Raw genomic sequence first — 26,748 nt, 5'->3', positions numbered from 1 at the left:
TTAAATACCATAAAATTAAATTTGAAATTCTGATTTATTACCTGATATTTATCTTTTTATCTCAAACCCAAGCATTTTCAGTTTGCATTTTATTTCATTTATTTATTTTTCATTTTAATCAACTATACGAACATGACTGAGCATACAATTTAAAAATGGGTTACATAGACAAAGAAAAAGCACAGACATCACATGATCACATGTTTTTCTAGTTGTTTTGCGGTTGTTTATATGACCTAAAATACATTTTTGCGGTATCAGTCCCATCTTCCGATAGTGGTGAGATTACGCGTTGTAAACAGTAATAATAACTTTAATTTTGTCTGATATATCTATACTTTTTTATCGGACGTACACATAAACACTTTTTTTTGTGTTTTTGATTACAAATAACAAATCTCTTGGTCTGCTATGTTAGCTTTAGCACAAAACCTCTCAGTACAACATGATAACCTCTATTGTAAGGACATCCAGAAAATATCGGATGTAAATTATGATATTTATTACCTTTAAATTCAGGGTCAACTAGATGCTTTTGTTACTGTACTCTTTTGTACTGGGACAAAAAAATGAGCCTATAATTGCAGGAACACTTCATCCATATCAGTATTGGTACACTGCGAAACCAGTTGAACTAACATCATGAGTAAACTAAGCAGAGACATCAACACCCAGCTGTTACAACATGACTCATAACTATAGTATTGTTCAGTGCCATTAGCATCAAGTTCCACAACAGGAAAAATGATCAGTTTTCAGACAATACCATATGTATTTAGATTGCCGCTCTGTTGAACACAGGATTTTTAAGAATGAAAGCAATCAAATAATTCAGGATAATAAAGTACTTTAATTTGGTTACCAAACAATAAACAGATTAATTGCTTTGTGACATAGGATACTTACTGTATGCCTGTCCGCATTTGCTTTTGTTATGTGTTCTGGCTATCTCACGTCATACACATGGAAGCCAGACATGGTACCTTTTAAACTGTTGTCTAACACTTGTCCTCTGGAAAAAGGCTCCGAGGAGCTGCAGGGAAACTAGGAGAGCTTGATCCAATCATCCCTACATTTTGGTATGTATCCTGCAAATGTTTTTGCATTTTTCATTTAAAATAAACATAGATAATTAATAGCAGTTTATTGCTCTTAATAAAGGTTATGATGTCCACTAAGATGATTGTGAGAAGCCTCTATTTCCTTTATTTTGTGATTGGTGAGCAGTCAATTTTACTGTTTTCATATTATTTAAATGTAATAAGTAGCAATTTTTGAATTAGGCACCTCACGATTTAATGAAATTGACGTTTATTCCATTAGAAGTTACCAGTCAAAACACAACACAATCCTGTTCACGGCGATGTCTGGCTAACAAGATAATTAATCAGCAACTCTATAGTGCTCCACAGCCTCCTGATTGTTTCATAAATGTGAATCTCACAACCATCCAATATGAGACCCTCACTTTCGTAAGTATCTCTGTGATTCATTATGTTCAGATTTGCTTCCTTTAACATCGATTGCAACGGATGTAATCTGTATTGTTTTTTCTTGTCTTTACAAGAATTTACAAAATTTGCAATTTACTAGTCACATAAAAATCTTCATGGTAAGTCCCAATCAGTTTCCTATATCTCTCAATCTGTAAAAGAACACACTGTATTTTAACAGGAATTCATTTTTACAGGAATGGACAGACCGAGATCTTGCATGGACAAATTCCACACGAAACAATTTCACTGAGGTTTTACTTTCATTCAATTACATCTAATACTATCATCAAATATTCCGTCCAGCCAACCCACTGGCATCCAAACTGTTGGATTTTTCTTTTGTGATGCTTTTCCAGGTTTTTGTCTGTGTCTCAATCTGTAAAAGAGCACACTGTATTTTAACAGAAATTCATTTTTACAGAAATGGAAAGACCCAGATCTTGCATCAACAAATTACAATTTCACTGAAGTTTTACTTCCATTCAATTACATCTGGCTCCCTAATCTTACCGTGAACAATGCGTGAGTTTGCTTTTCTTATTATATCTGTTCTTTGTAATTCTTTTCCGTAAGCAGTCCACAGATCTAGAATAATTATTTAATTTTTGAATATTCAACACATTGTATTAAATTATGATTTACTATATGTGCTCACGACTTTTTTCGCATGGAATTTAATTGCACACTTATAAGCGTGTTCTAAACAATGTACAATGTTGAATTTTGTGACAAAGTTGTAAACTAATTTTTACTTGTTACTGTGAAGTGCGCAGAATGAAGGTATGAGATTGTGCTTATTAAGTAGATTTAATTGCACACTCATATGCATATATTTAAAATGCATATATCCATCTGTTGAATTTTGAAATTAAGTCCATTAATGTTTTTTTCAAGGTAGATTTAAAAAAAAAAAAAATTTTTTTAGGATGTTTTGCATTTAAATTTCAAATTAGCATGTCTACTCTTCTTGTTGGCCCACTGTGATGAAACAAAGCCTATGTTACCTCAAGCTTGGCAAATACTCCTGTAAACACCCTATTAAAATTAATTTAGTAGTTTTTATGTAATGCATGCACAAACAAACTAACAGACAAAAAATTTCCAAAACCATCTTAATGAGTTGTATTTCTTATCTTACATCTCCGCAAATAATAATAAAAAAATATGTACAGACACGCCAAGCTTTACACTTTTATTATATGTATAGAAGATTAAATATAGAATCCCTAGTAACAAGGAGCAGCAGATAGTGCTATTGCACTTTATTCCTTACATAGACTTTTTTTTACTTTTAATATTAAAGTAACTATTAAGACTATTGATATTTTGTATATTATTATAAGACGACATACACAGATAAACTGGAAAAATGGGCAAGTTTAAGAAATATTTCTGTTCATTAGAAATTTAAAAAACAAATCTACGTTTAGAACCATTTTCTAGACATAGTTGTGATATTCTTTTGACAAATAATCCTCCAAGCATTTAGTTTAGGTAATAGAAACAAGCTTACATAGTTTTAAACTAGTAAATATGTCTAGAATTAGAATTAATGGTCTTGACTGGTAATCTCATAATGAAAATATTTAACAACTTTATTTAATATATTCATTTGCTAAGACTTTTAGATAGATTTATAGGGAGCTTAATTTTGTTTGAGTCCTTATATGGATCCCTTTTCATAATATACTTTATAAGCACTATCTGAGGATACTAACTACTTGTTGGATTTTGTAAAAGAAACAAGACAATGTTATGTCTTAATCCGCTAACTCCAATTTATTACTTCTGCTTATAGCATTTCAACAGATGTGCAGCCTCTTGCTAATGATATATTAGTGTCCCAAGATGGCACTGTGAGCTATGCCATTCAGATGTACGTCACTGTGGGATGTGACATGAACCTCTTCTCCTTTCCCTTTGTTCAGGACACATGCATAGTGGCCATCAATGGATGGAATCGAAGCTGTAAGAAGATTATTTTTTCCATAATTGCAACTACTTTCCACATATATAAAGTATACAGTATGAGTTAGTCATTACGACTGGACACTTACAGATAAATTAGTTTTAGTTTTTATTCTACATACATGATGAAAATCAAAAAATTTAATTGGACAGATCAAACTTCTGTATTTCATATACTGTACTTATGCAATGTAGATTTTGGGTTTGGATTCCAGTCAGAACGGAAGTGTTATTCCTGATGGGTGCACAAAATGAGTTCCCCAGCTTACTCTAAGGGTTTATTTATGATGTATACACACTGTGCATATTATAAGGAATACCTGTAAAACTACACATTCAAAAGGTTATCTAATCAGATACACATGTGGCAACAATGCATATGGTGACCTTCACTGTGTTCCCAGTTCTGTTGGAGGAAGCTACTTGGTCATTTCTTTTAGGTTGTACGAATGGGAATAAATACAATGGTCACCATTGGTCTCCTCGGCCCCTAGTTGGAATAAAAAGGTTCCTAGATGTATTATTATTATTATTATTATTATTATTATTATTATTATTGCAGAAGTGTCAGTCAATAAATTATTTTATGTTTGTTTGTTTTGTTACTTTGTTTTAGCTTTTACACCATATTGTGTTAATCTAGAAACGACTGCATGTAAAATTTTTAGAATCACTTTAAGGAGGGAAAAAAAGGCATGACAGCACCAAAAATCATTCCATAGTCACTGAAGTCACATTATTTGATGTGAACATTTCCTCAAGCTCTTGACCTGTATCTGCATTGTGCTGCTGTTTGACTGATTATATAGCTGTATGAAGGAGCAACAGCCAGTGAATGTATTGTGGTAATTGAGATGTATGTGTGCAGCAAGCTGAAATAGAAACATGCGAGAATATCCTCAAGCTATGTTTTATCACAAACACATCCAGTATGTTATTAGGCCAATTAAATTTATGAACACTTTTAAGAATCTTTAACCACATTATCGGACAAAAAATGGGTTTGTAAATGAAACACACTAGGTTTTTTGTTGCCTCGGGTTTATACATTCACAAGATATGACTGTAATTTAAATTCATAAATTACATATTACACATTCATTAAATTATATTAAATTATCAATTAGAAAGGAGCCTTTATAAAAATACTGAGCCTACAGTCATACTGACATTAAAATCTTTGAATGTGCAGCTTGTGGAGTAAAGCTCAAGTACGGCAGGATAGTCACAGTGAAAGGTCATCAAGGGGAATGGCAAACATTGGACGTGGAACTCCAAGAGGGAGCCAGTAGCTACCTTCAAGTAAACAAGCTGTTATATTCTAATATGGTGTGGGTTATAAATTTGAATGACTTGACAAAATTTGTGGCATAATCAAATAACTAAAAAAGAAAAAAAATTGCACAGGTGACTCTGTACCTTAACCCTTTTAATGCATTGGTGTCATTGGTACTGCCCACTGCACTCATCATGGTGGTCGACCTGGTGAGCTTCGCTCTTCCTCTGGATGGTGAACGAAATGCTTTCAAGATCAAGTTGGTGTTCAGCTTCGCCATGTTCCTCCTAATACTTTCCAAACAACTGCCAGAGGGCGGTCCCTGCAGCCCTCTGATCTGTAAGTGGAAAAGCACCGGACACTCAATGTGTCTTCATACTTCTGAGGTTGTTTGTTGTAAATCTCTGAAGAATATAGAGATTACAAACAGCATATAAAGTCTTAGATATTCTTGATTTTAATAACACTTTGCTTTTTATCTGTTTTCGTAAGACTATCATTTTTGCTTCTGCCTGATTGTGCTGGTTGTGAGTCTGCTGGTATCCATGATATTGTCCCAAGTGGCTAGAACTGGTAGCATATGGCCTGGGAAGCAACGAAAACAGAATGGACCAGGAACATTGGTTCAACAAGACAATCCATTTAATCAAATTGGTAAGTAACTTTTACTGATTTTAAAAATTAAGTCAAATTAAGATTGAGTTGTGAAGTTATCACAGAAGTTATCACAGATAACTTCACAAGTTGGTTCCAATTGTTAACTGTTATCATGGTTAACATGATTAGGCTATGTTTTTTATTTTTTTTTAACAATGTCCTCAAAATAGTTTTTTTTTAATAAACAAATTTTACGAGACTCATTTTCAAATACAAAACAAGTACAAATACATTTGGCAGTAAGTTGGAGACCAAGTCTAAGTCAACACAAAATACCTGACTTGAATCCAGACTGAAAATAAGGTTTAAGAGCAGTTCTGTTGAAAATGGAAGTAAGGGAAGAGAGAGTTTATAAACAAGAAATGTGCATCTGTAATATTCTATAATCATCTCCAATTCCTAAAAGAAATTGTGTTTTGCAGCACCTTAACATTTTGCTTCTGTAGCTAGGTTGCCTAATGCCTAATGCATTTTCTTCGTCATGTACAGAGTATACACTGATGTTTTAGAGGTAGGTCAAAAATCAAAACACTATATACAAATAGACAAATTTTAATTTAAAAAGCTCATAGGCATAGAAAAACTGCAAAAAATGGGTCAAAAGGCATAATAAGAGGAGCTTCAACATGTGCCGTGTATAAATTTACTTAATTAGTTCACATAAATTACTTAATACATAACTAAGTTCAAATAGTGATACCATAGCCATACATGATATATGACAGAATATTGTGATTTTAATTTTAGCATAAATTAATTCATGATTTAAAAATGATATCACTGTGTAATACAAGCATCTAGGTTTATAAGAAATTAAGCTACTAAAATGCAAGAGCTATTGTATTTTAGTTGTTGTCCTGAATTATCCATAAACAAACGAAGGGAGAGGCTAAAATTCTATGATGACAATCAGAAATAGACAAACTGGGAGAATAAGGCTTGATAGGTAATGTACACTAAAACTGTAGCTTTAGCATGTAAAGTGTGATGCAAAAAAGAGAAAAGTAACCACACGTGGTATAACCAGCTGTCTAGTATCAGTTACATCTAATGTGTTCCCTGTTTTAATACACAATGAAGAATATGAAACCTTATACCAGCTTAATAAGTGTACAGATATATACAGCTAATCTTAGTATTTGCTCAATTATAATGCTCATTTATGTCTATGGGGACTAAAGCCAATGTAGCACAAATTACGGAAAACTGTCATTGTGAGCCATTATAAAGGGGTATCAGAACACTCTGCATCACAGCTTGCTGTATATGGGGTTTAGTAGGCAAAAAGCTCAATGTTGTTGATACAACCTCCATATTCATGGACAAACATGTCTGATCCATGGCGGACCCTCCCCCAAAACCCACAGCTGCCAAGGTATCCACAAGGTGTGCAATGCTCAGAGAAATACCAAAACACAAGAGTTACTGAACATCTTAGACCATGCAGCCCTCACTTAGCATGGTAAATGTTTAAGTCCAAGTCCTTTGGACAAACGAGATCAAAGTATTCCAGATTCCCAGATCAGTGTATTCTAAAGGCAAATGTGAGACCATCTGTCTAACAGCTAAAGCTTGGTCAAAATTGAGTCATGCAACAGGATAATGATATGAAGCACACCAGTAAATCTAATTCAGAACTGCTGAAAAAAAAAAATCAGGGTTTACATGTCAAGACCAAACAAAGTTCAACTGAAACAATGTTGTAAAGAAGAATGGGCCAAAATTCCTCCATAATGATGTAAGAGACTTATAAAGTTATACAGGAGACTGCTGTGGATGGATCTACAAGCTTTTGGGTTTTTGGGGTACTTTGTATTGCCCATAAGTTTTTTTTTTTTTTCCTTCACTTTTTGGCTACATATTTGTTAAGTCAATAATGGTACAGTAAAACAAGTCATAAAAGTTATAAAAATATTTAATATGTACATTTTATAGTAAGTTACTCAGATGTTTATATCTAAAATTTCACTGTACATTTTTATTTATCAGAGGCTGAAATCAACAACAGCAAACCAAACTCTGTGGATCTGGTGACAGAATTTACATACATCCAGAGGATTTCACGTTTTGTCAGTGACATGGACAAGGATATGATGGAAAAAAAGAAAAAACAGGACAACGCAAAATCTTGGGACAATTTATGTTTTATTGTCTATTTAATCTTGGATATTGTTTACATGTTATGTGCATTTGCTATCGTCAAGACACAAAAGTGTAGCAATGACAATCTGAATTTCTAAAAAAATCACTCAACAACTTGGATTTCTCTGTTACTGCTAATAACATTTAAATACTCTAATCAATGCAAATATAAAAGTAGAAATTTATGATGTAAGAAACTCATATGTAGTATGCTTCATTAAAAACAACTACGGACAGCTCATTTATGTGACTGAGTGAATAAAAGTTTTTTTTTTAATAAAAGAATAAAATTTATATCAACATTGCAAGATGTGTACATTTGTGTATGTAACCACAAAGAGCTTATGTCCAGTAATTTGATAAAGAACATTTTATGAAGAACATGACAAATTGTCAAAATATTGTCGCACAATATGCTGCTTTTCATTTGTGACATGCAGAAAAAGCTGTAACTGAAAAGCAAAAAATCAGTAAAAAACAATTAGCAACTTCTTGCATTAAGAGTTTAGAATTAATTTCCAGATGCACTACATTTCAATTTGATCAATGTGTTGCTGACATACAAAATGATTAGGCTTTTCGGAATACTACTAAAACAGGCTAAAAAGGTTATTAGGACTTAAAATCATAATAATAATAACAATAATATTACAGCTCAAAGCAAACCTTTACAAGCAATTAAATAATATTCAATTATTTTGACTTTTTCTTCAATAATAAGTAGAAACAATCAATAAAATTTCTAGTTATCACAGTGAACATATGCCGGTTTCTCTTACCGAGGGCATGTGTTAACACTTTATTGTGGTGTGTTGTATCGTATGCATGGAGCATATTCCTCCAACGTATTTGATTTTTTTGCAAGAATATCAACCAACCATCATTTAGTCATCGTTGAAAAGTGCTATTTTGTAAATAAAAAACATGAACAGTTATGCTTTTTCATAACTGTCACATAGATATCACATACATGAATACTCATACCACATGTGGTTCGGTAGACACACAGTTTTATGCAAAAGTATTAAGGCCCTGTTTGTTAAGCCACAGTGACCTAAAAAAACAATAATAATCTAACTTAAGTGAGAAACAGGTGCAGGTGGGTGGCACAGACGGGAGGTTAAATGAGGTTGCTGCTGAGGGTGTTACATAAGCAGCCAATTTTTTTTTTTTTCAATTTTTATTTTTAGGCACATTGCAGCCTTTTACAGTAAAAGATTTGTTCCCATTACTGTAATCCACATTTTTTAAAACACTCTAGCCCCTTCCTTATGGGTAAATTAAGAGGTGAAATACTATAACAGTGGCTTATAAATAATTGTAATAAATGAATAAATTTTAAATGTAAAGAATTGCTGATCAACATAATTTTAGCAAGAGCACAAAATGGCAAATTTTGTAAGTGCCAATATTATATTTTTTTAGTCATTGGACAACATTACTGAAATAATACTGACTACACACAACTATTTAATAATGATTTATTACAGACCAGACAACCAATCTAGTCTTTTATTTTCATCCACCTTTTACAAATTTATATGCAATTATAAGAAAAATTGTGCTAAACTAAAATGTAAATGGTCAAAAAGCATTGCAATTAACGGAATTATAACTATATTTAAATTATCCCACTGACAATATACAAGATATACTACTTTGATCTTGGCACATATTCACAACAGAATGCTAAATCCAATATACTCTAGAGCAGAATGAATGTAAATATCTAATATATTTTAAGAAATAAAAAACTAAAAACCCCAGAAGAATTTGGAAAAAGTTGCAAGAGTTGCTGACAATGTCAGTACAAGAAAATAAATAAGAACGTTAGCAGCGCAGAGATGTCAAATTCTTGAAGACACATTAGGGTCCTGGTGTTTTATTCATTGCCTGAGAAAAAAATATATTAAAACAAAAGCTTCATTAACTGTACCTGCATACACAGTACGCAGTATGAATTAAAATTGTATGACTAAGGAATACAAGTTAAAATCTTAGGAAGCAGCTACTACACCTGCTTAAAGAGCTGAAGGCCCAGATAGCTGGTTGCCATGTTTTTCAGATTGGTTCCACCCCCGACTTTACATTTGACATACCCATAGAGGTTAGCCCACTGTAACACGACTCCCATAAGCACCACCGCCTGCATGAACACAAGTAATTACAACAAGTTATCATTTTAGGAATCATTAAGAAAGTGATCAATTTTAAAATACAACCAAGTTTGTCATAATGCAAAAGTCCGGTAAGTACAAACAGAGTCAACATGTTAATAAATGCCACATGTTTTATTGATTTATTAAACACTGTGGCATTTTAAGTACAATTTTAGGAAACTGAACTGATATATTTCATGAGGAAATAAGGGACAAAGTGGGTATTTAGTACGATTAATGCTTCAGTAGGATTATCCTGCCACAGTTTCCCTTGCGCCCAAGCTTTATCCACTTTCCATACATCACAGATTCCTTGGTCCTAGAGAACTCCATGTCCACCACATTTGAGTGTTTTTTTCAGCTCTAACACTCTTGATTCAATTAACAGCCCTTCCTGAAATAAAATGGGTGTGTGACAGCACAGGACAGGTAGCACTTCAGGAGCATGGTTCGGGAACTTGTTGCCTACACCAGTGTACATGAAAGATAACTTCAGTGTAATCGCTTTTCTCAACATCAACTGCTCGACTGTGGTCTTTTAGCGGTTAATGTGCCACCAGGAAAGCAGTATTCAGTTCTAAATATCACAGCATTTTTTTATTAGTTTTATTTTATTTTATTATGTATGTACATATGTATGTATGTTTTTTTTCCAATCCAGTTCAGTTAAACAGTTAAACTGTTATATATCCTAGAGTTTTATACTTACCAGCCACTTAATTTTGAAGGAAAAGAGAGTGGAAAACACAAAAATCACCCATAAGATGGGGCACACGATAAGGCCGAGCCAGAAAATCCGCGATTCTGAACTTGAAACTATTTTTTTGCTCGTTTCCTAAAAAAAAGAAAATTGTTATTTTTCATGTCAATGTATTATATAGCAAGAAAAAAAACAGCTAACATATAATTTTTTCATTATAAACAGCAAGTCATAGTGCTCTATTTTCTGTCCCTGTAAAACAGTACCATCAATTCATCCACTGACCTTACGAGACTCGAACACCCAATGGCTCTTCCCGTTCTCATCTACCTGATTCCACCACCTCAGACCTACCAGCAGCCGTCCAGTCACATTCTGAAAGCAAAAATGTAGAACCCTGGAGAAGCCAACTAAAACTGGCTTATTGTTCAATATTAAAGTATTTCTATTTCATCAGAATAAGAGATTTCCCCTTTCCATATGGAATACACTTTAATTGCAAACAGACAAACTGTAATATAAATGTCATTTGGGTTTGAACTCCTAGTTGCTGCAATGACGTGAGGAAATGGAAAGGAAAGCAAGCTCATCTACACTCTTGGAAATGTGGAACATCTGCACATTTGAAAGTCTACAGGTTTTACCTTCAACAGTCTCTCAAAGAGTTTATTCACACAGCTGATAAAAAACTTTTGTCTCAAACACAACAGCAATCTACTGTATGCTCTTCTGGTCAGTCATCGACCTTTACCAGTTAGGCTGATTATATACTTAACTATACAACTACAACTCATATGGTGTAAAGAAAAAAAATATATATATATTAGAGCTCTTACTTACTGCTTGGCTCCTATGATACAGTAGATCAGAACAGCATTGCACACAGATATATACAATCTTATAATATTGCTTAAACACTGTATCAAATGATATTTACAAAATATTTTATGGATAATCATTGCTCGATCAGCTAACCTGAAGACACAACAGTAATGTGACAGAGGTCAGGCGTGAGATTATAAAATTGAAAATTGCTTTAATTTAGGGTAGTATCTTTGGTTTTTTCGATAAGACTGGTCTGCACAAAACATGATGCAATGTGGTATGACGGACGTCATACCTTCACTGTCCAAAAGTCACATGACAGCAGGAGAATGATGGTGACCATGCAGGCAATGAAGCTGGAGCTGAGGATCTCGCACAACAGATAGACCAGGATAGCGCTGACACGGAAGAACAGGTGGAAGAAAGTGGCCAAAGGATGTCTGGGAAAGGCAAAAACAATTACTCATGTTTACAGAAAATGCTTAAAATAATTAGTAAGGAACTACAGCATTAAAACAAAGTATAAGGGGAAAAATTATGAGAGAGATGAGAGAGATAGAGACATAAAATTGTCATTCTACAAAAATGGTGGAAAATACAGTACCTAATACTGACCGTCATTTAATTTTGCTGATGCGAAAATATTTTTAAATGAACGTAATAGACACATTACTTTTATAAATTCAATAAATATAGCATGTACTTTCAATCATGAAATTTTTTTTCTTAATTTGATGTTCAATATTTAATGGTAGAAGATATTCCATCTAATCAGACTTGGAACCTGATTTCAAAAATTAACAGAATGGGAATTTAACTGGAATATACAGCTTAAATATTTATTCTTTTTTAAATGAACTGTTTAAAATTAGTAGTTGAAAGTTACCAGTTAAAATCCAATATTTAATATGAATAGGAATGGAAACCTAAAAAGGTTTAATGTTTCAAATTTCCTGATCATCATTGGTGTTTCACTTTGTCATTGGTGTTACATGTTTTTACTGTGGTGTAGTCATTTAAATGTAATTTAATAAAGTGGTAAAATGTTTTTTTAATTGATTGTTCAATTTTAGAGTTAATATAAAAAATGGTTTGTTTAAATATTCTTAAACAAGTATTCTTAAATAAGTATTGGTAATTAGAAAGAAAGTATGACAGAGATTTTTAAAAACAATTTATTAAATAATAACAACAACAATAATAATAATTAATAATAATAATAATATATTATTATAATGTCTTTATTTTTAATAATTTTAATTTTATAAACAAATTGCATAAGTTTATATGCTGGCATTCAAAAAAGTAAAACTGTGGTTTTACAAGTGATGTGATCGTTTAAATCGTTTATCTATTTTTTTTTTTTACTTAGTATATTTTTTCATATTATTGGTTATGGAATTAATGATTGATATAAGCGAGTTAATATCAACCTTTTTTGTTTAAGTATTGTGGTTAGAAATAAAAAACATAACAGTAAAAATTTCATAGTTTCATATGCTGGTACATAAAAAACATGCTATTTTATTTTAAAATATATAAAAAGTTAAGTATTATCATTCTATTCAATACATTTCAGGACATTGTGAGATCACTCACACACACACACACACACACACACACACTGGGACTAAGCTGTGTGATGTATTTCGTTGATCAGAAGTGAAAAGAAGACTTCACAGTGCAGGGACTTACTGGATATTTAACTTGCTCCTGGTTCGTGCAGTCTCATCCTCATCAAACAGAGGAACATCACCCTGTGAATCCTGCCAACACCAGCAGCATTATTTATTTAAACAGCAGCACATTCTTATGCATAATGTGAAAAATAAATATAAATTATAAGTCATGACATAAAAAAGAAAGAAAAAGAAACACACACACACACACACACAACCATAGGTCTCACGTACAGAAAGTGAACCATAAAACCCTTGAACATAAGTGCTGACAGTTACCTCACCAACTTTATCGCTGTTACTGATAATAATAAAAAATTATAATAATAGTAATAATAATGACAATCAAAAAATCTTCACCTGTCTCAACATTTCGAAGTTTCTTCCACTTCCTGGTGACGTGTATGTAAACAAAGGTGTCTGTGGATCTGCCCGAAGGACCCCTGCGCGTTTTCTAGCAGGAAGGCTGAATCTCAAATCGCTTCAGTTCTTCCGCCATATTTAGGTTTTAGGCGAGGGCGTGATAGTGCACTATGTAGTGTACGTGTATAAACGGTCTATCTGTGATGTGATATCGCCAATAGTTTTGGTTCAGTACACTTCTTTTCAAGCACTGCTTTTTAAGTTCAAAAATTTTATTTGTACAAAGCTTTTTTTTTTAATTATAATTACAATATTTTATGCTGTTTTGTTTTAAATACATGAATATTTCGTGAAAAGATGGTTACGTATACGCTGACAGGCCACTTTATTAGGAACAAATACTCTGCAATCAGAACAGTAAATCGTTGCACTTCCACCAAGTGTATTGAAACCGTATGACTGAAGATTGGAAAAAGAGCAGGTAGAGGATAGGGTTAGATGGAGGCGATGGCGACCGAAAGACAAAGAAGTAGAAGAATGTTTTTCCAGTCTTCAACTAAATCCACTGTTGCCTCGGCTTTGCATTGCAGGGTGACAGAATGGGAATCTGATGACTGCTGTGATCTTCTTCTTCTTTGTTGTTTCTTATTCTCCCTCATCTTCCTGGCTACTTAAAGCAGAATTTCCAGTCGAACTCTTATTAAAACGTTTAATGCCTCCTTCCCTGATCTTGTCTTGACTTGTTCTGTGTCTTAAGTTCTTCATCTGTTTTATCGGGTACTCCCACACACTCATTCTTCTCGACACGTTTCCTCTCAGTACCACTCAGCATCTAGTTATGGTTCTGCAGGTTGCATCACCACTACCTTCTTTCTCTTTCCTGAGCTTCCCTGTCCTTTTCAGTCCAGTCTTCGTCAAAAACATTACATGTTTCTCTTAACATTACCTTCAACTCTCTGTAGTTCCTGAAGCTGTGCTTCCATATCTAACCTCTCTTGTATATATTTCCTGCATGAGACAATACATGCTTGACAGTCCTACTTTCCTGGCATTCCTCACAGAGTCCCACTGAGTGTTTACTTACTATAAATAAAGTGCTTTTAAGGTTGCTGTGTCCAATTCTTTTGCAACCAATCCACCTTAAGGTTTGTTGTGTTTCTGAAGGCATTCTGAAATGCCTTTCTGCTTAACAGTTTTAAAGAGTGATCATTTGAGTTACCATAGTCTACAAACCAGCTCAAACCATTCTGCCCCAACTCATTAGATGCTCATTAGATATTTTTGTTATTTTTTACACTGTTCTGTTTTGTGTGAAAAATCCCAGATCACAAGTTTCTGAATACCTCACACCAGCCCATCTGGCACCAAAAACCATGCTACTGTCACTAAAATTACATTATGACGTGAACTTTATATGAAGCCTTTTGACCTAACTCAACCACTAAGTTTGCACCAGTGTAGTTTTAGAGTTTGTCCAAAGCCTGAATAAATGAGGAGGGTTGTGTCACAAAATAAGTATGTGGATTATAAAAAAGATTACCATACTGGATCGGTTGCGGCCCAGGTTAACAATAACCGCCTCAGGTAGAGAGGTGATGTGTGTAAATGAGTAAGAAAGTGGGGGAAAGGGGCAGTTGCAAGGAGTAGAGGTAAAGAAGGTAGAGCAGTTTAAATATTTAAACTTAACTGTCCAAAGCAATAGGGAGTGTGGTAGAGAAGTGAAGAAGGGCGTGCAAGCAGGGGGGAATAGGTGGAGACAAGTAGCAGGAGTGATCTGTGCCAGAAAGGTATTGGCAAGAATGAAAGGGAAAGTTTACAGGATGGTAGTAAGTCCAACAATGTTGTACCATTTGGAGGTGGCAGAGTTGAAGATGCTGCGATTTGCTTTGGGAGCGACAAGAATGGACAGGATTAGGAATCAGTGTATTAGAGGGGCAGTGCAGGTAGGATTGGTTGGGGACAATTTAGAGATACCAGATTAAGATGGTTTGGGCATGTGCAAAGGAGGGATGAGGGGTATATTGGGAGAAGAATGTTAGAGATGGAGCTGCCAGGCAGGAGGAGAAGGAGAAGACACAAAAGGAGGTTTATGGATGTGGTGAGGAAGGACGTGCAGGAGGTTGGAGTGACGAAGGAAGATGTGGTAAGCAGAGTTGAATGGAGACAAATTTGTGGTGAACCCTAATGGGGGAAAATCAAACTGATTTTTAAAATTTGTCATTTAAATTATGATATTTGATGGTTTTATGGTGTTTTGTTTTAAAGACATAGATGGTTCATGAAAGGATGGTTACATATACGCTGACCAGCCAATTTATTAGAAGCACCAAACCAACTGATTGGGTATAAGCAGCAGAATGGGTGTTCCTTATAAAGTGGCCAACTTCCTATATCACATCTTTAAAATCACTGATTTTCAACTTTATTAGGCATGTTTTAATTATTTGTAAAGAAATTAATAGTCTTCTTGTACAAACTGGGGCAGACTGCGTACTGCGTGTTCTTGTCTGACCTTTGGCTCAGGTGTTCTCAAAATTTTTTAACCAGGGTTTTTTTTTTTTACCTGTAAAAATAAGCACATGGCGGGAACTGGAAAAAAAATCTTATAAAAGCTAATTTTTGCTGAATTAAAAAGACCTTATTGGAACCAATTTATTTCATTGGATGAATACAGTTAGTATTCAAGTATTAATTCCAATACAGTAATTAAATGTGAACAACATAACACTGCCCATCATATTTCCATATATTATCAGAGTTGTAAATCTCATGCTCTAACTACACATTCCATACCACATCCAGTAAAACTGATGCAAATGGTATACCGGTTGACTCCACGACACAGACCATGGATCCATTCTAGTGCATGTGATTTGCTTGTCATAACTCTTGATCAAAGTAATATCAAAATAGTTAAAACTTACTAAACTACCTTTAAAGTTTCATGATAAATAGCTCAGTTCAGTCTGTGGACCCTTTTCAAATATTCCATGAATTTTCTAGGGCACATTTTGGTTTTAGGATAACATAACAAAAAAAAAGCTGATCTCCAGGATTCTGTCTGTTTCATGTTAACTGTGGTAAATATTTGACTGACTAAATTGCTGTAAGGAATTCTCATTACCAAGTTTTAGTGTTTCATGTGATAGTCACACGGCTTACTGAGAGACCAAAGGTCCAGATTTCCTTATGTCTCATTTCATACTCAGTCATGATGGCAACCAAACAAGACCTTTTTATTTTGCTCTCTATGCTCAGTTCGGCGTGTGCACTCTACAAGCAATGGGTTCCAGACACCAACTTCGAAAATGCGACAAACTGGGACAAAGGTTCTGTGCCTTGTGGAAGTGACAAAGTGATATTTCCACCCCATGGCAAGGTAGCAGTGTATGTGGAGGGAGCGCATACACTTTCAGAAATGTTTCTGCCTGTGGAAGGAGAGTTTATTCTGGCCTCAGGTTCTGGTTTTTCCATTAGAGAAGGTCAGGATCCTAGCTGTGGGACAGGCAGCACAAAAACCTTTAAAGACCCTGACTCTTTGGAGTGGTTCGATCCTGCTCTATGGAAGGCGGCTTCCTCGTTAGATGACCTGCAGAGCGGGCCCTATATCTTCTCCGTCGATGATGAGGCTGTACCTTGCCAGCATGATGATGTAGTGTTCCGGGCTGGCTCTTCTTTCCGTGTGAAACTCTCAGCACATGATGGAAGCATTTCTGTGAAGAGTGTGTCAGTGCTGGGGAAGAAATTCCATGACAACTCTGACTTCACACAGTACGCTAGTTCCCAACTCGGGAAGCTGCAGTTTCATGGATCTTCAGCAGTCAGTGTCAGTGGATCAGCCTGCGGTGATATCACTGGTTGTGTGTGTGAAAATTCAGGTAACCATGACTTGATCTGCTCAAAGGTCACGTGTCCACCTCTGCACTGCAAGAAACCCTTGGAGCCAGTGGGGCACTGCTGTTATGTATGTGGTGCCATCGTGACTATTCATTTCTCTAAAACCTTTGGCCTCGAATCGTACCGTCAGCGACTACAGCACCTCTTTCTCAGCTTGTCTAAGTATAAATCTATTCACATGGCTTTGTCAAAAGTATTAAAACCTCAGAGACTGATGCAAATCATTCCTTATGGGAACACCCAAGTGATTCAGGTGGTTCTCCTGGAGGAAAATACTGGTTCACAGTCTGGAAAGCTAGCTGAGGCTCTTGCTCGGGATATACTGAAGGACATTGCTGACCAAGGTTCTCACCTGGGCATAGACAGTGCAGACTTTTATGGATCGTCAGGAGCAAGTAGTGGTGATGTATCTGGATTAAGTGGTGGAGAGGTGACTGGGATTATCCTGGGTATTCTGGCTTTGGTGGCTTTCCTGGCTCTGTTTATAGTTCTTCAACGCCGGGGAATGCTCAGAGTGCCACGTTTACCCCGGTTGAGTAGCTGGAGGAAGAGTAGTGAGATTGGAGACCTGGGTGGGCCTCTAGATCATAATTTTGATAACCCCATGTTTGAGAAGCAAAACCCAGAGATCCCTGGGCTGTATGGAACAGAGAGTCTGGGTGGTATCACTTTAACACATTCAGGTGTGCACTTTGTCAATCCTGTGTATGATGAAACTGACTTTAATGCATGATGCTGATTTAATGTGATACTCCTGTCACTCCTTCACATGTTGTTGCAATGTAAGACGTAAAGCCATACATAAAATTGCATAATGAAATAGCACGGTGTGATTAAAAAATTTTGTTTGTTGCTTATTCCAGTACAGTAATTGCAAGAATTTTTTAAAATCTTTATTAGGATTCTTTATTAGGATCTTTATTTGATCTGAATGTTAAATGAATGAAATGTTAAATGAAACTTAAGATAACATTATAATTAAGTACAGTTCTAAATTACTTATACAGTCACTTTTGAGTACTAATTAAATTATTTTTTTTACATGGTTTATTTTATTGTTGTATGTCTGAACTTGATCCTGGCTTAACTAGAACAACCGCATTGTCCTTCTTAGAGAGCCAAAAGACAGGATATAATGGCTCCCGGAAGCTAACAGTACATTTATTAAGAAGTTTCATAGACTCAGCTATACCATAAAAGGCCAGAAACCCCTTTTCATAGTCTATGTAGCATCCAATCTTGTGAAAATTCTCCTCTTCGAGAGACGTTTTGACATCAGAGTGCCATGCTTCGAAACCATGGCTGTCCCGTCCAATGCACCATGAAAAGTCATTGCCTGTGATACAGCTGCTGCTTTCTTGACCTTTACGATCAATGCTTTTGTATGTAAGACCCACATAAGCACCCTCTCCACTTAGTTCCACCTCAAAGTAATGGCGGCCTACGTAGAGGCTTTCCGAGGTCATCACCTGTCTCCAGTGCTCAAAGCGTTCAGGTGTGTCAGGGTAACTGTGTTGCCAGGGCGTGGTGTTGCTGGCTTTTCTGTTGTCTTCGGTGAGTCTCAGGAACTTGTGTGTGGAGTCAGGATTAAAACTCAGGTTGACGGCATCTGCACAGCATCATGTTTGCACAAATTAAATACATTTAAAGATAATCAGTGTGCTTCACTCTTCAAAAATGTTTATTTGGTTATGCATAGAATTATTTAAATGGAATTTAATGGAATTATCTCCAGTAGGGAAATAAATCTTTTATGTTGTCATTATTTAATTACACTTATATCAGCTGTGATTTATCATTTTGTTAAACTGGAAATGTATCAAGAAATAAACTTACATTTAAGAAAGTCGTCTCTAGTCACAGGTTCAGGAGCAAATGCTTGCCTCTTGATTGTAGAACTTGGGTGCACCAAAGTCTTAATACCTAGTGTCTCTGTGTCAGAAATTCAAGTGTTATTTAAATGAAAATACTTGCACGACTGTATGAAAGTCTATATTTCTTTTGCACTTACCACGTTTACAAAGTTCCTTGAGCTGGACATTGTAGGTGGACAGCAGCAGATCACAAATGGCCTGAGTTGATTTTTTTACAACATGACTAAAAGTGGTCAGTCGGTCTATGAGGCTGATGTATATTCCAGGTAAGCACACATCCACCGAGCTCTTTTTCCACTCTGTGTATTCCTGCAGGACAGGATGAGGAAATAAGACACATTTTTGTCTTCCTCACTTTCTGGGTTCTCAATCATTTTTAATCATCTTTTGCATCGCTGTTTCTTGATTAATGTATAATGTTCCATGACATTTTGAATGTGTTCTAATATTTGAGTTATCATCCTAATAGGTCATCTAATCACTATTAACAGTTATATTAGGACAGCGGATAAAGATACAGTATATGAGCATACAGAATTCAGTAACTGACAATAATGGATCTGTAATCCATAAAACATGACACTATCAATAAATTAATGTAATCTATGAAAATAATACATGAATGTGTGGAAGCCAATAGTTGACAATAGTAATAACTAGCCTCGTTAATTTTTAGTTATTATTTGAAGCAGACTTTTAAATAAAGGACCCTTATGAAAGACCTCAAATTATTTGATGAGCCAAAATCTAACCAGTCCTACCTGTAAAAAATCCACATGATTCTTATTCTTTGAAAATCGCTCCACTTGACCCATGGTCTTCTTCAGCTCAAGAGTCTTCTGCTTCAGGTGACTATTGATGCTTTCTGCCTGACTTAATGCCTGCTTGTGTTCCCCTTCCAGAAGGTCAGATGCTTTCTTTCGGGCATCGTCAAGCGCGCTTTGCAAAATTAAGAACTGCTGCTCGATTTCAGCCTGAACCCCGACCACTGAGTTCTGAGCAGATTAAATAAAAACAATTAAATCAACATAATCCTGATGTATAGATCAAAACACAAATTTGTGGTGCATACATGTTTCATTATATCTCACTTGTAAACTGTTAGGGTTTCCATGGGAACAATGTTCCCCATGAATCACTTAAGGTATCTGAATGCAAAATAAACTGATTAGGCTTATGGAATACAGATTATTAGGAAGTTAATAAGATTTTTGACATTTACTGTTTAGAACTGCACACTCAGCAAAAAAAAGTGTACTTCTATCTTATTCACTGAGTTTGTATCTGATGTGATCTTTGTAGAAATATAGTCCATGTTCTTTTAAACTCGATTATCCAAATTATCCAGATTATGTCATTTTTGTCATTACCATATGTACAGTATCTAAATAGTTATGGTAAGGGTCTGTCTGCATGCCATCGGGCACATCAGACAATGAATATGCCCCTCCCTAAAGATATATTCACCACGTCAGATTCTTATGGGGCTCGGTCGCCAGCTCAATGCCGGATTGTATTTGAGCAGTTGGGAGTGAAGGACCTTGCTAAAGGGCCCAACAGTGGCAACTTGGCAGCACTGGGGGTAGAACCAGCAACCTTCTGATCAGTCCTCCAAAATCTTAACTAAAGAGCTATCCCTGCCTGGCTCATGTCTAACTAATAAAACTGCGAATTAGAAAAACTGTTACTCACTTCAATGGATGCTGAGTTGCTCTGTAGCTTGTCCATGGCCTGTTCTGCTGCTGTTAAGGTTTTCAGCATTTCCTTTTGTTTCTGTTGTAGCTCATTCTTCAGATAAACAAACACACATATACACGTTCAGAATTTACTATCGTGTAAATTGCATAATATATGGGATGAAAGGTCCAACTATTAATACCATAATTAACTTGTGAGGCATGGTACCAAAACATTCACCTTTACTAATCACGAACTTTCTGCATTACAGGGAGCTGCAGGTTTTACAGTACAAATAATCTACAAACACTATTGGTTTGACATTTCTGTGTGTTTATGAAAGGCCTCTGTTGGCCAAGCTCATTGTTGTTGACTCCGGTTGTGGTGAAAGGAAACCCTTCATCTCTGTCGCCTGTTCTTTGTAAACTTTAAACTGTTTTAATATTTAACTAGGCAAAGTGTGCCGTAGATACACTTAGTAACCAGTAGGTTCCTTTCGAAATGTTCTGTTTAATAGTTGTTTTTTTAAAGGGGTTAATAAATGTATTATTATGCATAAGTGTAATATCTCGTTATTATTATTTTTTTATCCCAGTTTATACAAGTACTGTACATAAATTTAAAATTACATTTTTTGTTTAAAAATCTGTTTATATTTAATATATAATACCCACAATACATTAGTTACATTATACTATCTATCTATCTATCTATCTATCTATCTATCTATCTATCTATCTATCTATCTATGTCTGTCTGTCTGTCTGTCTGCTTAATTTCCAATATTCTGTAACACTTAAGGATCCAGAACAAAATGAAATCCCCAGTTACAGCACATGACCTAAGTGTCGACTAGTGTGTATCCACCTACCATCAGGAATATAAAAGAGCACACCCGCAAACTGATTTATCCCAAATGAATGAATGAATGAATGAATAGATAAATAATTTCTTGCTAAAAACGTACTGGTGTAAATTCTAATTATAATTTATTGCTCAGTAGTTATTAGGACAAAGATGATCAAATAGGTTAAATTTCATACCTCAATATGTTTACGCGCCTCATCTACTGAGGTAATTTGGTGTCCTTGGTGTCCTTCCGTCTTGCATTGTGGACAAATGCAGCAGCTGTCTTTCATACAGTACATCTGCAGTTCCATCTGGTGGTGCTCGCACGTCCGCTGCTCCATGTCCAGTTGAGGCTCCACTAACCTATGGCTCTGAAATTTGCTGTTCTCCAGATGTGGCCTTAGGTGCTCCTCACAGTAGGACACCATGCAGGTCAGGCAAGATTTGGATGCCTTGAGAGGTGTCTCGATACACGAATCACACATTACCTCTTCTACTTCTGGGCCACCAGTGAGTTGAGGTGTACTCTCAGTAGGCTCTTTGCCGTTGGCTTGACCATTCAAGACTTCTTTGTTTTCTTTTTGGTCACCCTCCATGTTCAGCTGAGTGCTGGCTGGGATTTGTTTGGGTGAAACGGTTTTCTCAATGGTCATATTCTTCTCCATAGTAGAAACAGTATTGAAGCTTACTGTTTGCTGGGAGAGGTAAAATACAGAGCTGATCCACCCTCCTTCTTGTTGCTGACAAACCGGTATGCACAGCAGGTCCTGTTGTTCGAGGCCACACCTAGAGTTTGACGCCGCACCTAATATAAGGGTCAACCTCAGCACGAGAGCTTACACACCTTCCTGTCTGTATGCCTGGAACATTCGAGGAGGCAAGGCAACCGAATAATAGAAGAAAGTTATTGAGATTTCTTGAACAGCGTTTGCTCTCTTCTTTCTGCTGAGAGGAAGTGTGATTCATAGCGTCTTGAATAAGCAGTTAATAGCTGCTTTTATCCGAAAACACAGAGAAGTGAGACAGAATCCAATTTAACGTTGGAGATGTTGAAGGTACTGACAAGGATACAAAGTTTTTCTGTAACTGAGGAGAAAACATTTAAAGTATAATCAGTTTTGTGCTATAAACAATAGTCATAATTCATTCCAACTATGAATGATCCGACTGAAAAGAAAAATGAAAGAAGGCCTGTTCTGAATGTTTACTTTAACAGTAAGTGTATGAGTGTTCAATGATAAGGAAAAACTAAATAGTCAGTCTTTTCTTGTGGCCTGAGAATAAATCAAGGTTGTATCCTCACATGCTATTCACTCACATATAAGAGTGACTAAGATATGAAGTTTTTAATCCCTGTAACTTGAGCAATTTTCAGCAGATTAGTGCTCTAATACAAACTGAACCCATGGATTAATGGATGAAATCCAACACTGTGTACTACACTTGTAACAGTATGCTGTCTTTTATAGATATTACATATAGATATGGTGACATTTATCACAGAAATACATGGCAGGTTCATAACTTCTGTTATTGTGTAGTCACAGGTATTCACAGGTATCCAGGTCATTGTTAGCAGAAGAGAATCCACAGCAGTTCTTGAGAAGGTATGACAGTTCTTGAGAATTTGTGAAGTACTTTGTAACACAAAAACGTTTGTGGATTCCTCACAAAGCTACAGTACGGCTATTTTCACATTCTTTATCTATATTCCTGACAACGTTCCTTTCACAGCTGTGCAATCAGTAGAACCTACAGTACCACGCTATCAGAAATGGGATAAGAGGAAGAGAGTTGGTCAGGGAGACAGGGAAAAGACTGATATTGTTTCCTGTTGGCTTTAATTTATAACTGACAGAACAAACATTATCATAAACAGGAACATTAGGAGTGAGGTGGATGATCAATCATTTCAGAATTTCCTGGATGTCAAAAGACGAATATGAGATTACATCCAGTAGATTTTTTTGTTGTGATTTTGACATCTAGATATATTAAGCAACTTAAAACATGGTACCTTTTGGGGAAGACACCCAGTTTTAACTGATATTGAAACATGACTGACAGGACTTTCTTGTTTCCCGGATGTGCCCTGTTAAATCGGTCATTTAAACAGGTACTGTAAGAGCTCTGAATGACTACACTTAGCCTCGGTTTGACTACTTTTGTTAGAAAAGATAAACCAAGATTCATCTCAGAGAGCAGATCATTTTGAAGTTCAGAAAATCCCCACTGTACAAGAACTGAGCAAAAAAAAAAAAAAACACTGGAATAATAACAGCCAGACAAGATCAGCCAAGAAACACAATAGCAGTGGATGACAGAAACTGTGAGAGCTGACGAAAGTCAGTGACATCACAAACAACGTCCACAGGGGAGGGGTGAAGGTGTGACAATCCAGCATTCAAAGAATATTCTATTCTAAAAAAACATCAAGTCAAGTATGCTGGAGACTTGGGCTTACATGACTGCTCCTGGAATGTGCTCAATAATCATTAATGACATTAATTTTTTTCTATTTTTATTTTTATTTTTTTTGTGAAGCTGCTTTGGGACAATGACCATTGTTAAAAGCGCTATATAAATAAAATTGAATTGAATTGAATTGAATTGACTGTAAAATATAACATTTTATTTGTATAGCGCTTTTACAATTGTCATTGTCACAAAGCAGCTTTACATGATTTTATCAGAGGAAACAAGTGGAAGGTCTAAGACTGGAAATGTCAATCACCAGATCTTAACTCAACTGAGTATGCTGAAACAGTTGTAGTACAAACCTGGCAAAAAAAAATTCAACATTTTTAACAGATTATGTCAGTTGGTCAACAACAGGATGAACAACAAAATATTAAGGGTTATTTATTTCCGTTTGCTTTAAGACCATCTGTTTCTACACTCACCGGCCACTTTATCCAGTCATTGGGTTTGACCCCATTTTGTCTTTGTGGTATAGATTCAACAAGGGCCGAAAACATTTTAGAGAGATTGGTCCATATTGTCATGATAGTGTCACACAGTTGCTGCACATCTATGATGTGAATCTTCCATTCCACCACATCCCATTGATCGAAATCTGGTGACTTGTGGATGGCATTTGAGTACAGTGAACTCACTGTTATGTTCATGAAACCAGTTTGAGATCCTTTTAGTGTTGTGACATGCCTTGTTTTCCTGTGGTCAGAAACGGATGCAGACAGTCAGTCACAATACTCAGATAGATTGTGGCATTAAAACAGTGATCAATCGGTACGAGGGGACCAAAGTATGTCAAGAACATGGAAAATGCCATGCTTCCATGATGTTTACGCCAAATTCTATCTAAATGTCGCAGGAGAAATCAAAACTCATCAGAGCATCAGTAGTGGCACCCGGTGTGGTCTTCTGCTGCTGTAGCCTATCTGCTTCAAGGTTTGACGTGTTGTGCAGTGTTATGAGATGCTTTTTGGTGTACCTCAGGTTTAATGAGATACTATTTGAATTAATATTGCCATCCTTTTAGCTTAAACCAGTCTGGCTGTTCTCCTCTGCTCTGACCTTCAGCATCAACAAGGCATTTTCACCCAACAAACTGACGCTTACTGGATATTTTCACTTTTTCAGACCATTCTCTGTAAACCCTAGAGATGCTTGTGTGTTAAAATCTCAGTGGATCAGCAGTTTTGAAAGCACTCAGAGCAGTCCATCTGCCATCAACAACCATGCCACGTTCAAAGTCATTTCAATCAACTTTTTTCCACATTGTGATGCTTAGTTTGAACTTTATTAGATCGTCTTCACCATGTCTATGTGCCTAAATGCATCGAGTTGCTGCCATGTGATTGGCTAATTAGATATTTGTGTTGTTTAAGCAGTTGAGCAGATGTACTGTACCTAATGAAGTGGCCAGTGAGTGTTTACATTTGCTCATCTAAAAATTGGGCAGTCTGCCACTCATGTTTTTACTTTTCTAACACATTATTATTGTAGTTAAACAAGCATTTATTAGTTTGAAAGACACGGAGACACCACTCCACACCTGTCCCTTTTTTTTTTTTTTTTCATCCACTGGTTTTGAACATTTCTGCTGCAGCTCATTTCTGACCTCTGGTGCTACAATTGTGCCAAAGCAAGTACTGTACTGATATTTTTCTTATGCGTGTCCTTACAATGGAGGAATGGTATGGTTCTTATTTGACTTTTATGTTTCTTATTTTTGAACACCAATCTTTTTACAAAATACTATTGCATTTAAACCTTATTTTTAAAGACTCACCTTTAGACTTACCTTACTAAGTGAACCAGTATGTATTTAATTACAGAGACTTCAAAGCACTTATGTAAGGTCGCTTCGCATATGGAAATCTACCGAATGCTATTGATGTAAATGTAAATAAAATTTATTTCATTCTTTAAAATAAATACATTTATAACTAAAATGCTTTAATTGGATTGGAAGGCCAAAGCATGGTTCTGACAAGAACTGAGGGACAATCAAGCATAACACATAAAAGATATTGTATTTCTTCTCATGTGTTAACCCTGTAACCCTATCTGCAATAAACTAACACACTCTGTCTTCACACATACATCCTCTTGGCCTACTGTATATGGCCAACTATATTGTGGCCCAATTAAACTTGTGTATACTTGCTAAACATCCTATAACCTCCACTCTAATGGGAAGGCTTTCCACTAGATTTTCAAGGTTGGCTGTTGGGATTTGTGTGTAGTGATCTGAGGTGAGGAGTGGTCACAGCTCTGTGCAGGCCAGTCAAGTTCTCCCACTTCAAACTTGCAAACTACAGGGGTTGGACAATGAAACTGAAATGCCTGGTTTTAGACCAAAATAATATTGGCCTACAATAGTATGTTGTAGGTCCTCCTTTGGGGCCAATACAGCATCAATTCATCTTGAGAATGATAAGGATTTTGAGCCATTCTTCCTGCAGAATAGTGGCCAGGTCACTACGTGATGCTGGTGGAGGAAAACGTTTCCAGACTGGCTCCTCCAAAATACCCCAAAGTGGCTCAATAATATTTAGATCTGGTGACTGTGCAGGCCATGGGGGATTTTCAACTTCACTTTCATGTTCATCAAACCACTCTGTGGACAATCTCGCCTTCAGGATACAATGTTTGAACCATTGGGTGCACATGGTTCTCCAGAATGGTTCGGTAGTCCATAGCAGTGACCCGCCCATCTA

At 35.8% G+C, this 26,748-nt stretch overlaps 4 protein-coding genes across 4 annotated transcripts; 2 read left to right on the top strand and 2 right to left on the bottom strand.

Moving 5' to 3' along the window:
• The first annotated feature begins 1,002 nt into the window (after positions 1-1,002).
• Positions 1,003-7,673, top strand: LOC128544772 (5-hydroxytryptamine receptor 3A-like). Its single transcript, XM_053515035.1, has 10 exons — positions 1,003-1,079; positions 1,162-1,219; positions 1,324-1,472; positions 1,568-1,612; positions 1,918-2,018; positions 3,295-3,464; positions 4,657-4,766; positions 4,872-5,079; positions 5,233-5,394; positions 7,387-7,673. Exons 2-10 carry the CDS (start codon positions 1,165-1,167, stop codon positions 7,635-7,637), a joined length of 1,251 nt encoding a protein of 416 aa, XP_053371010.1. The 5' UTR covers positions 1,003-1,079; positions 1,162-1,164; the 3' UTR covers positions 7,638-7,673.
• Positions 7,524-13,357, bottom strand: zgc:112148 (uncharacterized protein LOC550424 homolog). Its single transcript, XM_053515034.1, has 7 exons — positions 13,263-13,357; positions 12,919-12,989; positions 11,519-11,663; positions 10,684-10,773; positions 10,408-10,533; positions 9,557-9,685; positions 7,524-9,432 (listed from the first exon to the last, which is right to left on the bottom strand). The coding sequence occupies exons 1-7, from the start codon at positions 13,272-13,274 to the stop codon at positions 9,406-9,408; spliced, it is 600 nt and encodes a 199-aa protein (XP_053371009.1). The 5' UTR covers positions 13,275-13,357; the 3' UTR covers positions 7,524-9,405.
• Positions 13,358-16,441: 3,084 nt separating this feature from the next.
• On the top strand, positions 16,442-18,173 carry amn (amnion associated transmembrane protein). The gene has a single exon (XM_053515033.1). The coding sequence runs from the start codon at positions 16,477-16,479 to the stop codon at positions 17,893-17,895; it is 1,419 nt and encodes a 472-aa protein (XP_053371008.1). The 5' UTR covers positions 16,442-16,476; the 3' UTR covers positions 17,896-18,173.
• Positions 18,174-18,195: 22 nt separating this feature from the next.
• On the bottom strand, positions 18,196-22,307 carry LOC128544769 (tripartite motif-containing protein 16-like protein). Its single transcript, XM_053515032.1, has 6 exons — positions 21,757-22,307; positions 20,729-20,824; positions 19,798-20,031; positions 19,174-19,345; positions 18,999-19,094; positions 18,196-18,771 (listed from the first exon to the last, which is right to left on the bottom strand). The coding sequence occupies exons 1-6, from the start codon at positions 22,225-22,227 to the stop codon at positions 18,215-18,217; spliced, it is 1,626 nt and encodes a 541-aa protein (XP_053371007.1). The 5' UTR covers positions 22,228-22,307; the 3' UTR covers positions 18,196-18,214.
• Positions 22,308-26,748: the final 4,441 nt, after the last annotated feature.

The sequence above is a fragment of the Clarias gariepinus genome, chromosome 16 (assembly GCF_024256425.1).
Source record: "Clarias gariepinus isolate MV-2021 ecotype Netherlands chromosome 16, CGAR_prim_01v2, whole genome shotgun sequence".
NCBI classification, from domain to species: domain Eukaryota; kingdom Metazoa; phylum Chordata; class Actinopteri; order Siluriformes; family Clariidae; genus Clarias; species Clarias gariepinus.
The sequence above is the reverse complement of the archived record's forward strand: the minus strand, read 5'-3'. Positions and strand labels throughout refer to the sequence as shown.

Coding starts and splice junctions, on each gene's coding strand:
- zgc:112148 (XM_053515034.1), bottom strand. Junction 9,686..10,407: donor CCTTCAAAATTAAGTGGCTG/GTAAGTATAAAA, acceptor GTGTTCATGCAG/GCGGTGGTGCTTATGGGAGT. Junction 9,433..9,556: donor GCCTTCAGCTCTTTAAGCAG/GTGTAGTAGCTG, acceptor TTTTTTTCTCAG/GCAATGAATAAAACACCAGG.
- LOC128544769 (XM_053515032.1), bottom strand. CDS start 22,227: ATGGAGAAGAATATGACCATTGAGAAAACCGTTTCACCCAAACAAATC. Junction 20,825..21,756: donor AGGCGCGTAAACATATTGAG/GTATGAAATTTA, acceptor GTTTATCTGAAG/AATGAGCTACAACAGAAACA. Junction 19,095..19,173: donor CAAGGAACTTTGTAAACGTG/GTAAGTGCAAAA, acceptor TTTCTGACACAG/AGACACTAGGTATTAAGACT.
- LOC128544772 (XM_053515035.1), top strand. CDS start 1,165: ATGATGTCCACTAAGATGATTGTGAGAAGCCTCTATTTCCTTTATTTT. Junction 1,220..1,323: donor TTTCCTTTATTTTGTGATTG/GTGAGCAGTCAA, acceptor TTATTCCATTAG/AAGTTACCAGTCAAAACACA. Junction 5,395..7,386: donor CAATCCATTTAATCAAATTG/GTAAGTAACTTT, acceptor TTTATTTATCAG/AGGCTGAAATCAACAACAGC.
- amn (XM_053515033.1), top strand. CDS start 16,477: ATGATGGCAACCAAACAAGACCTTTTTATTTTGCTCTCTATGCTCAGT.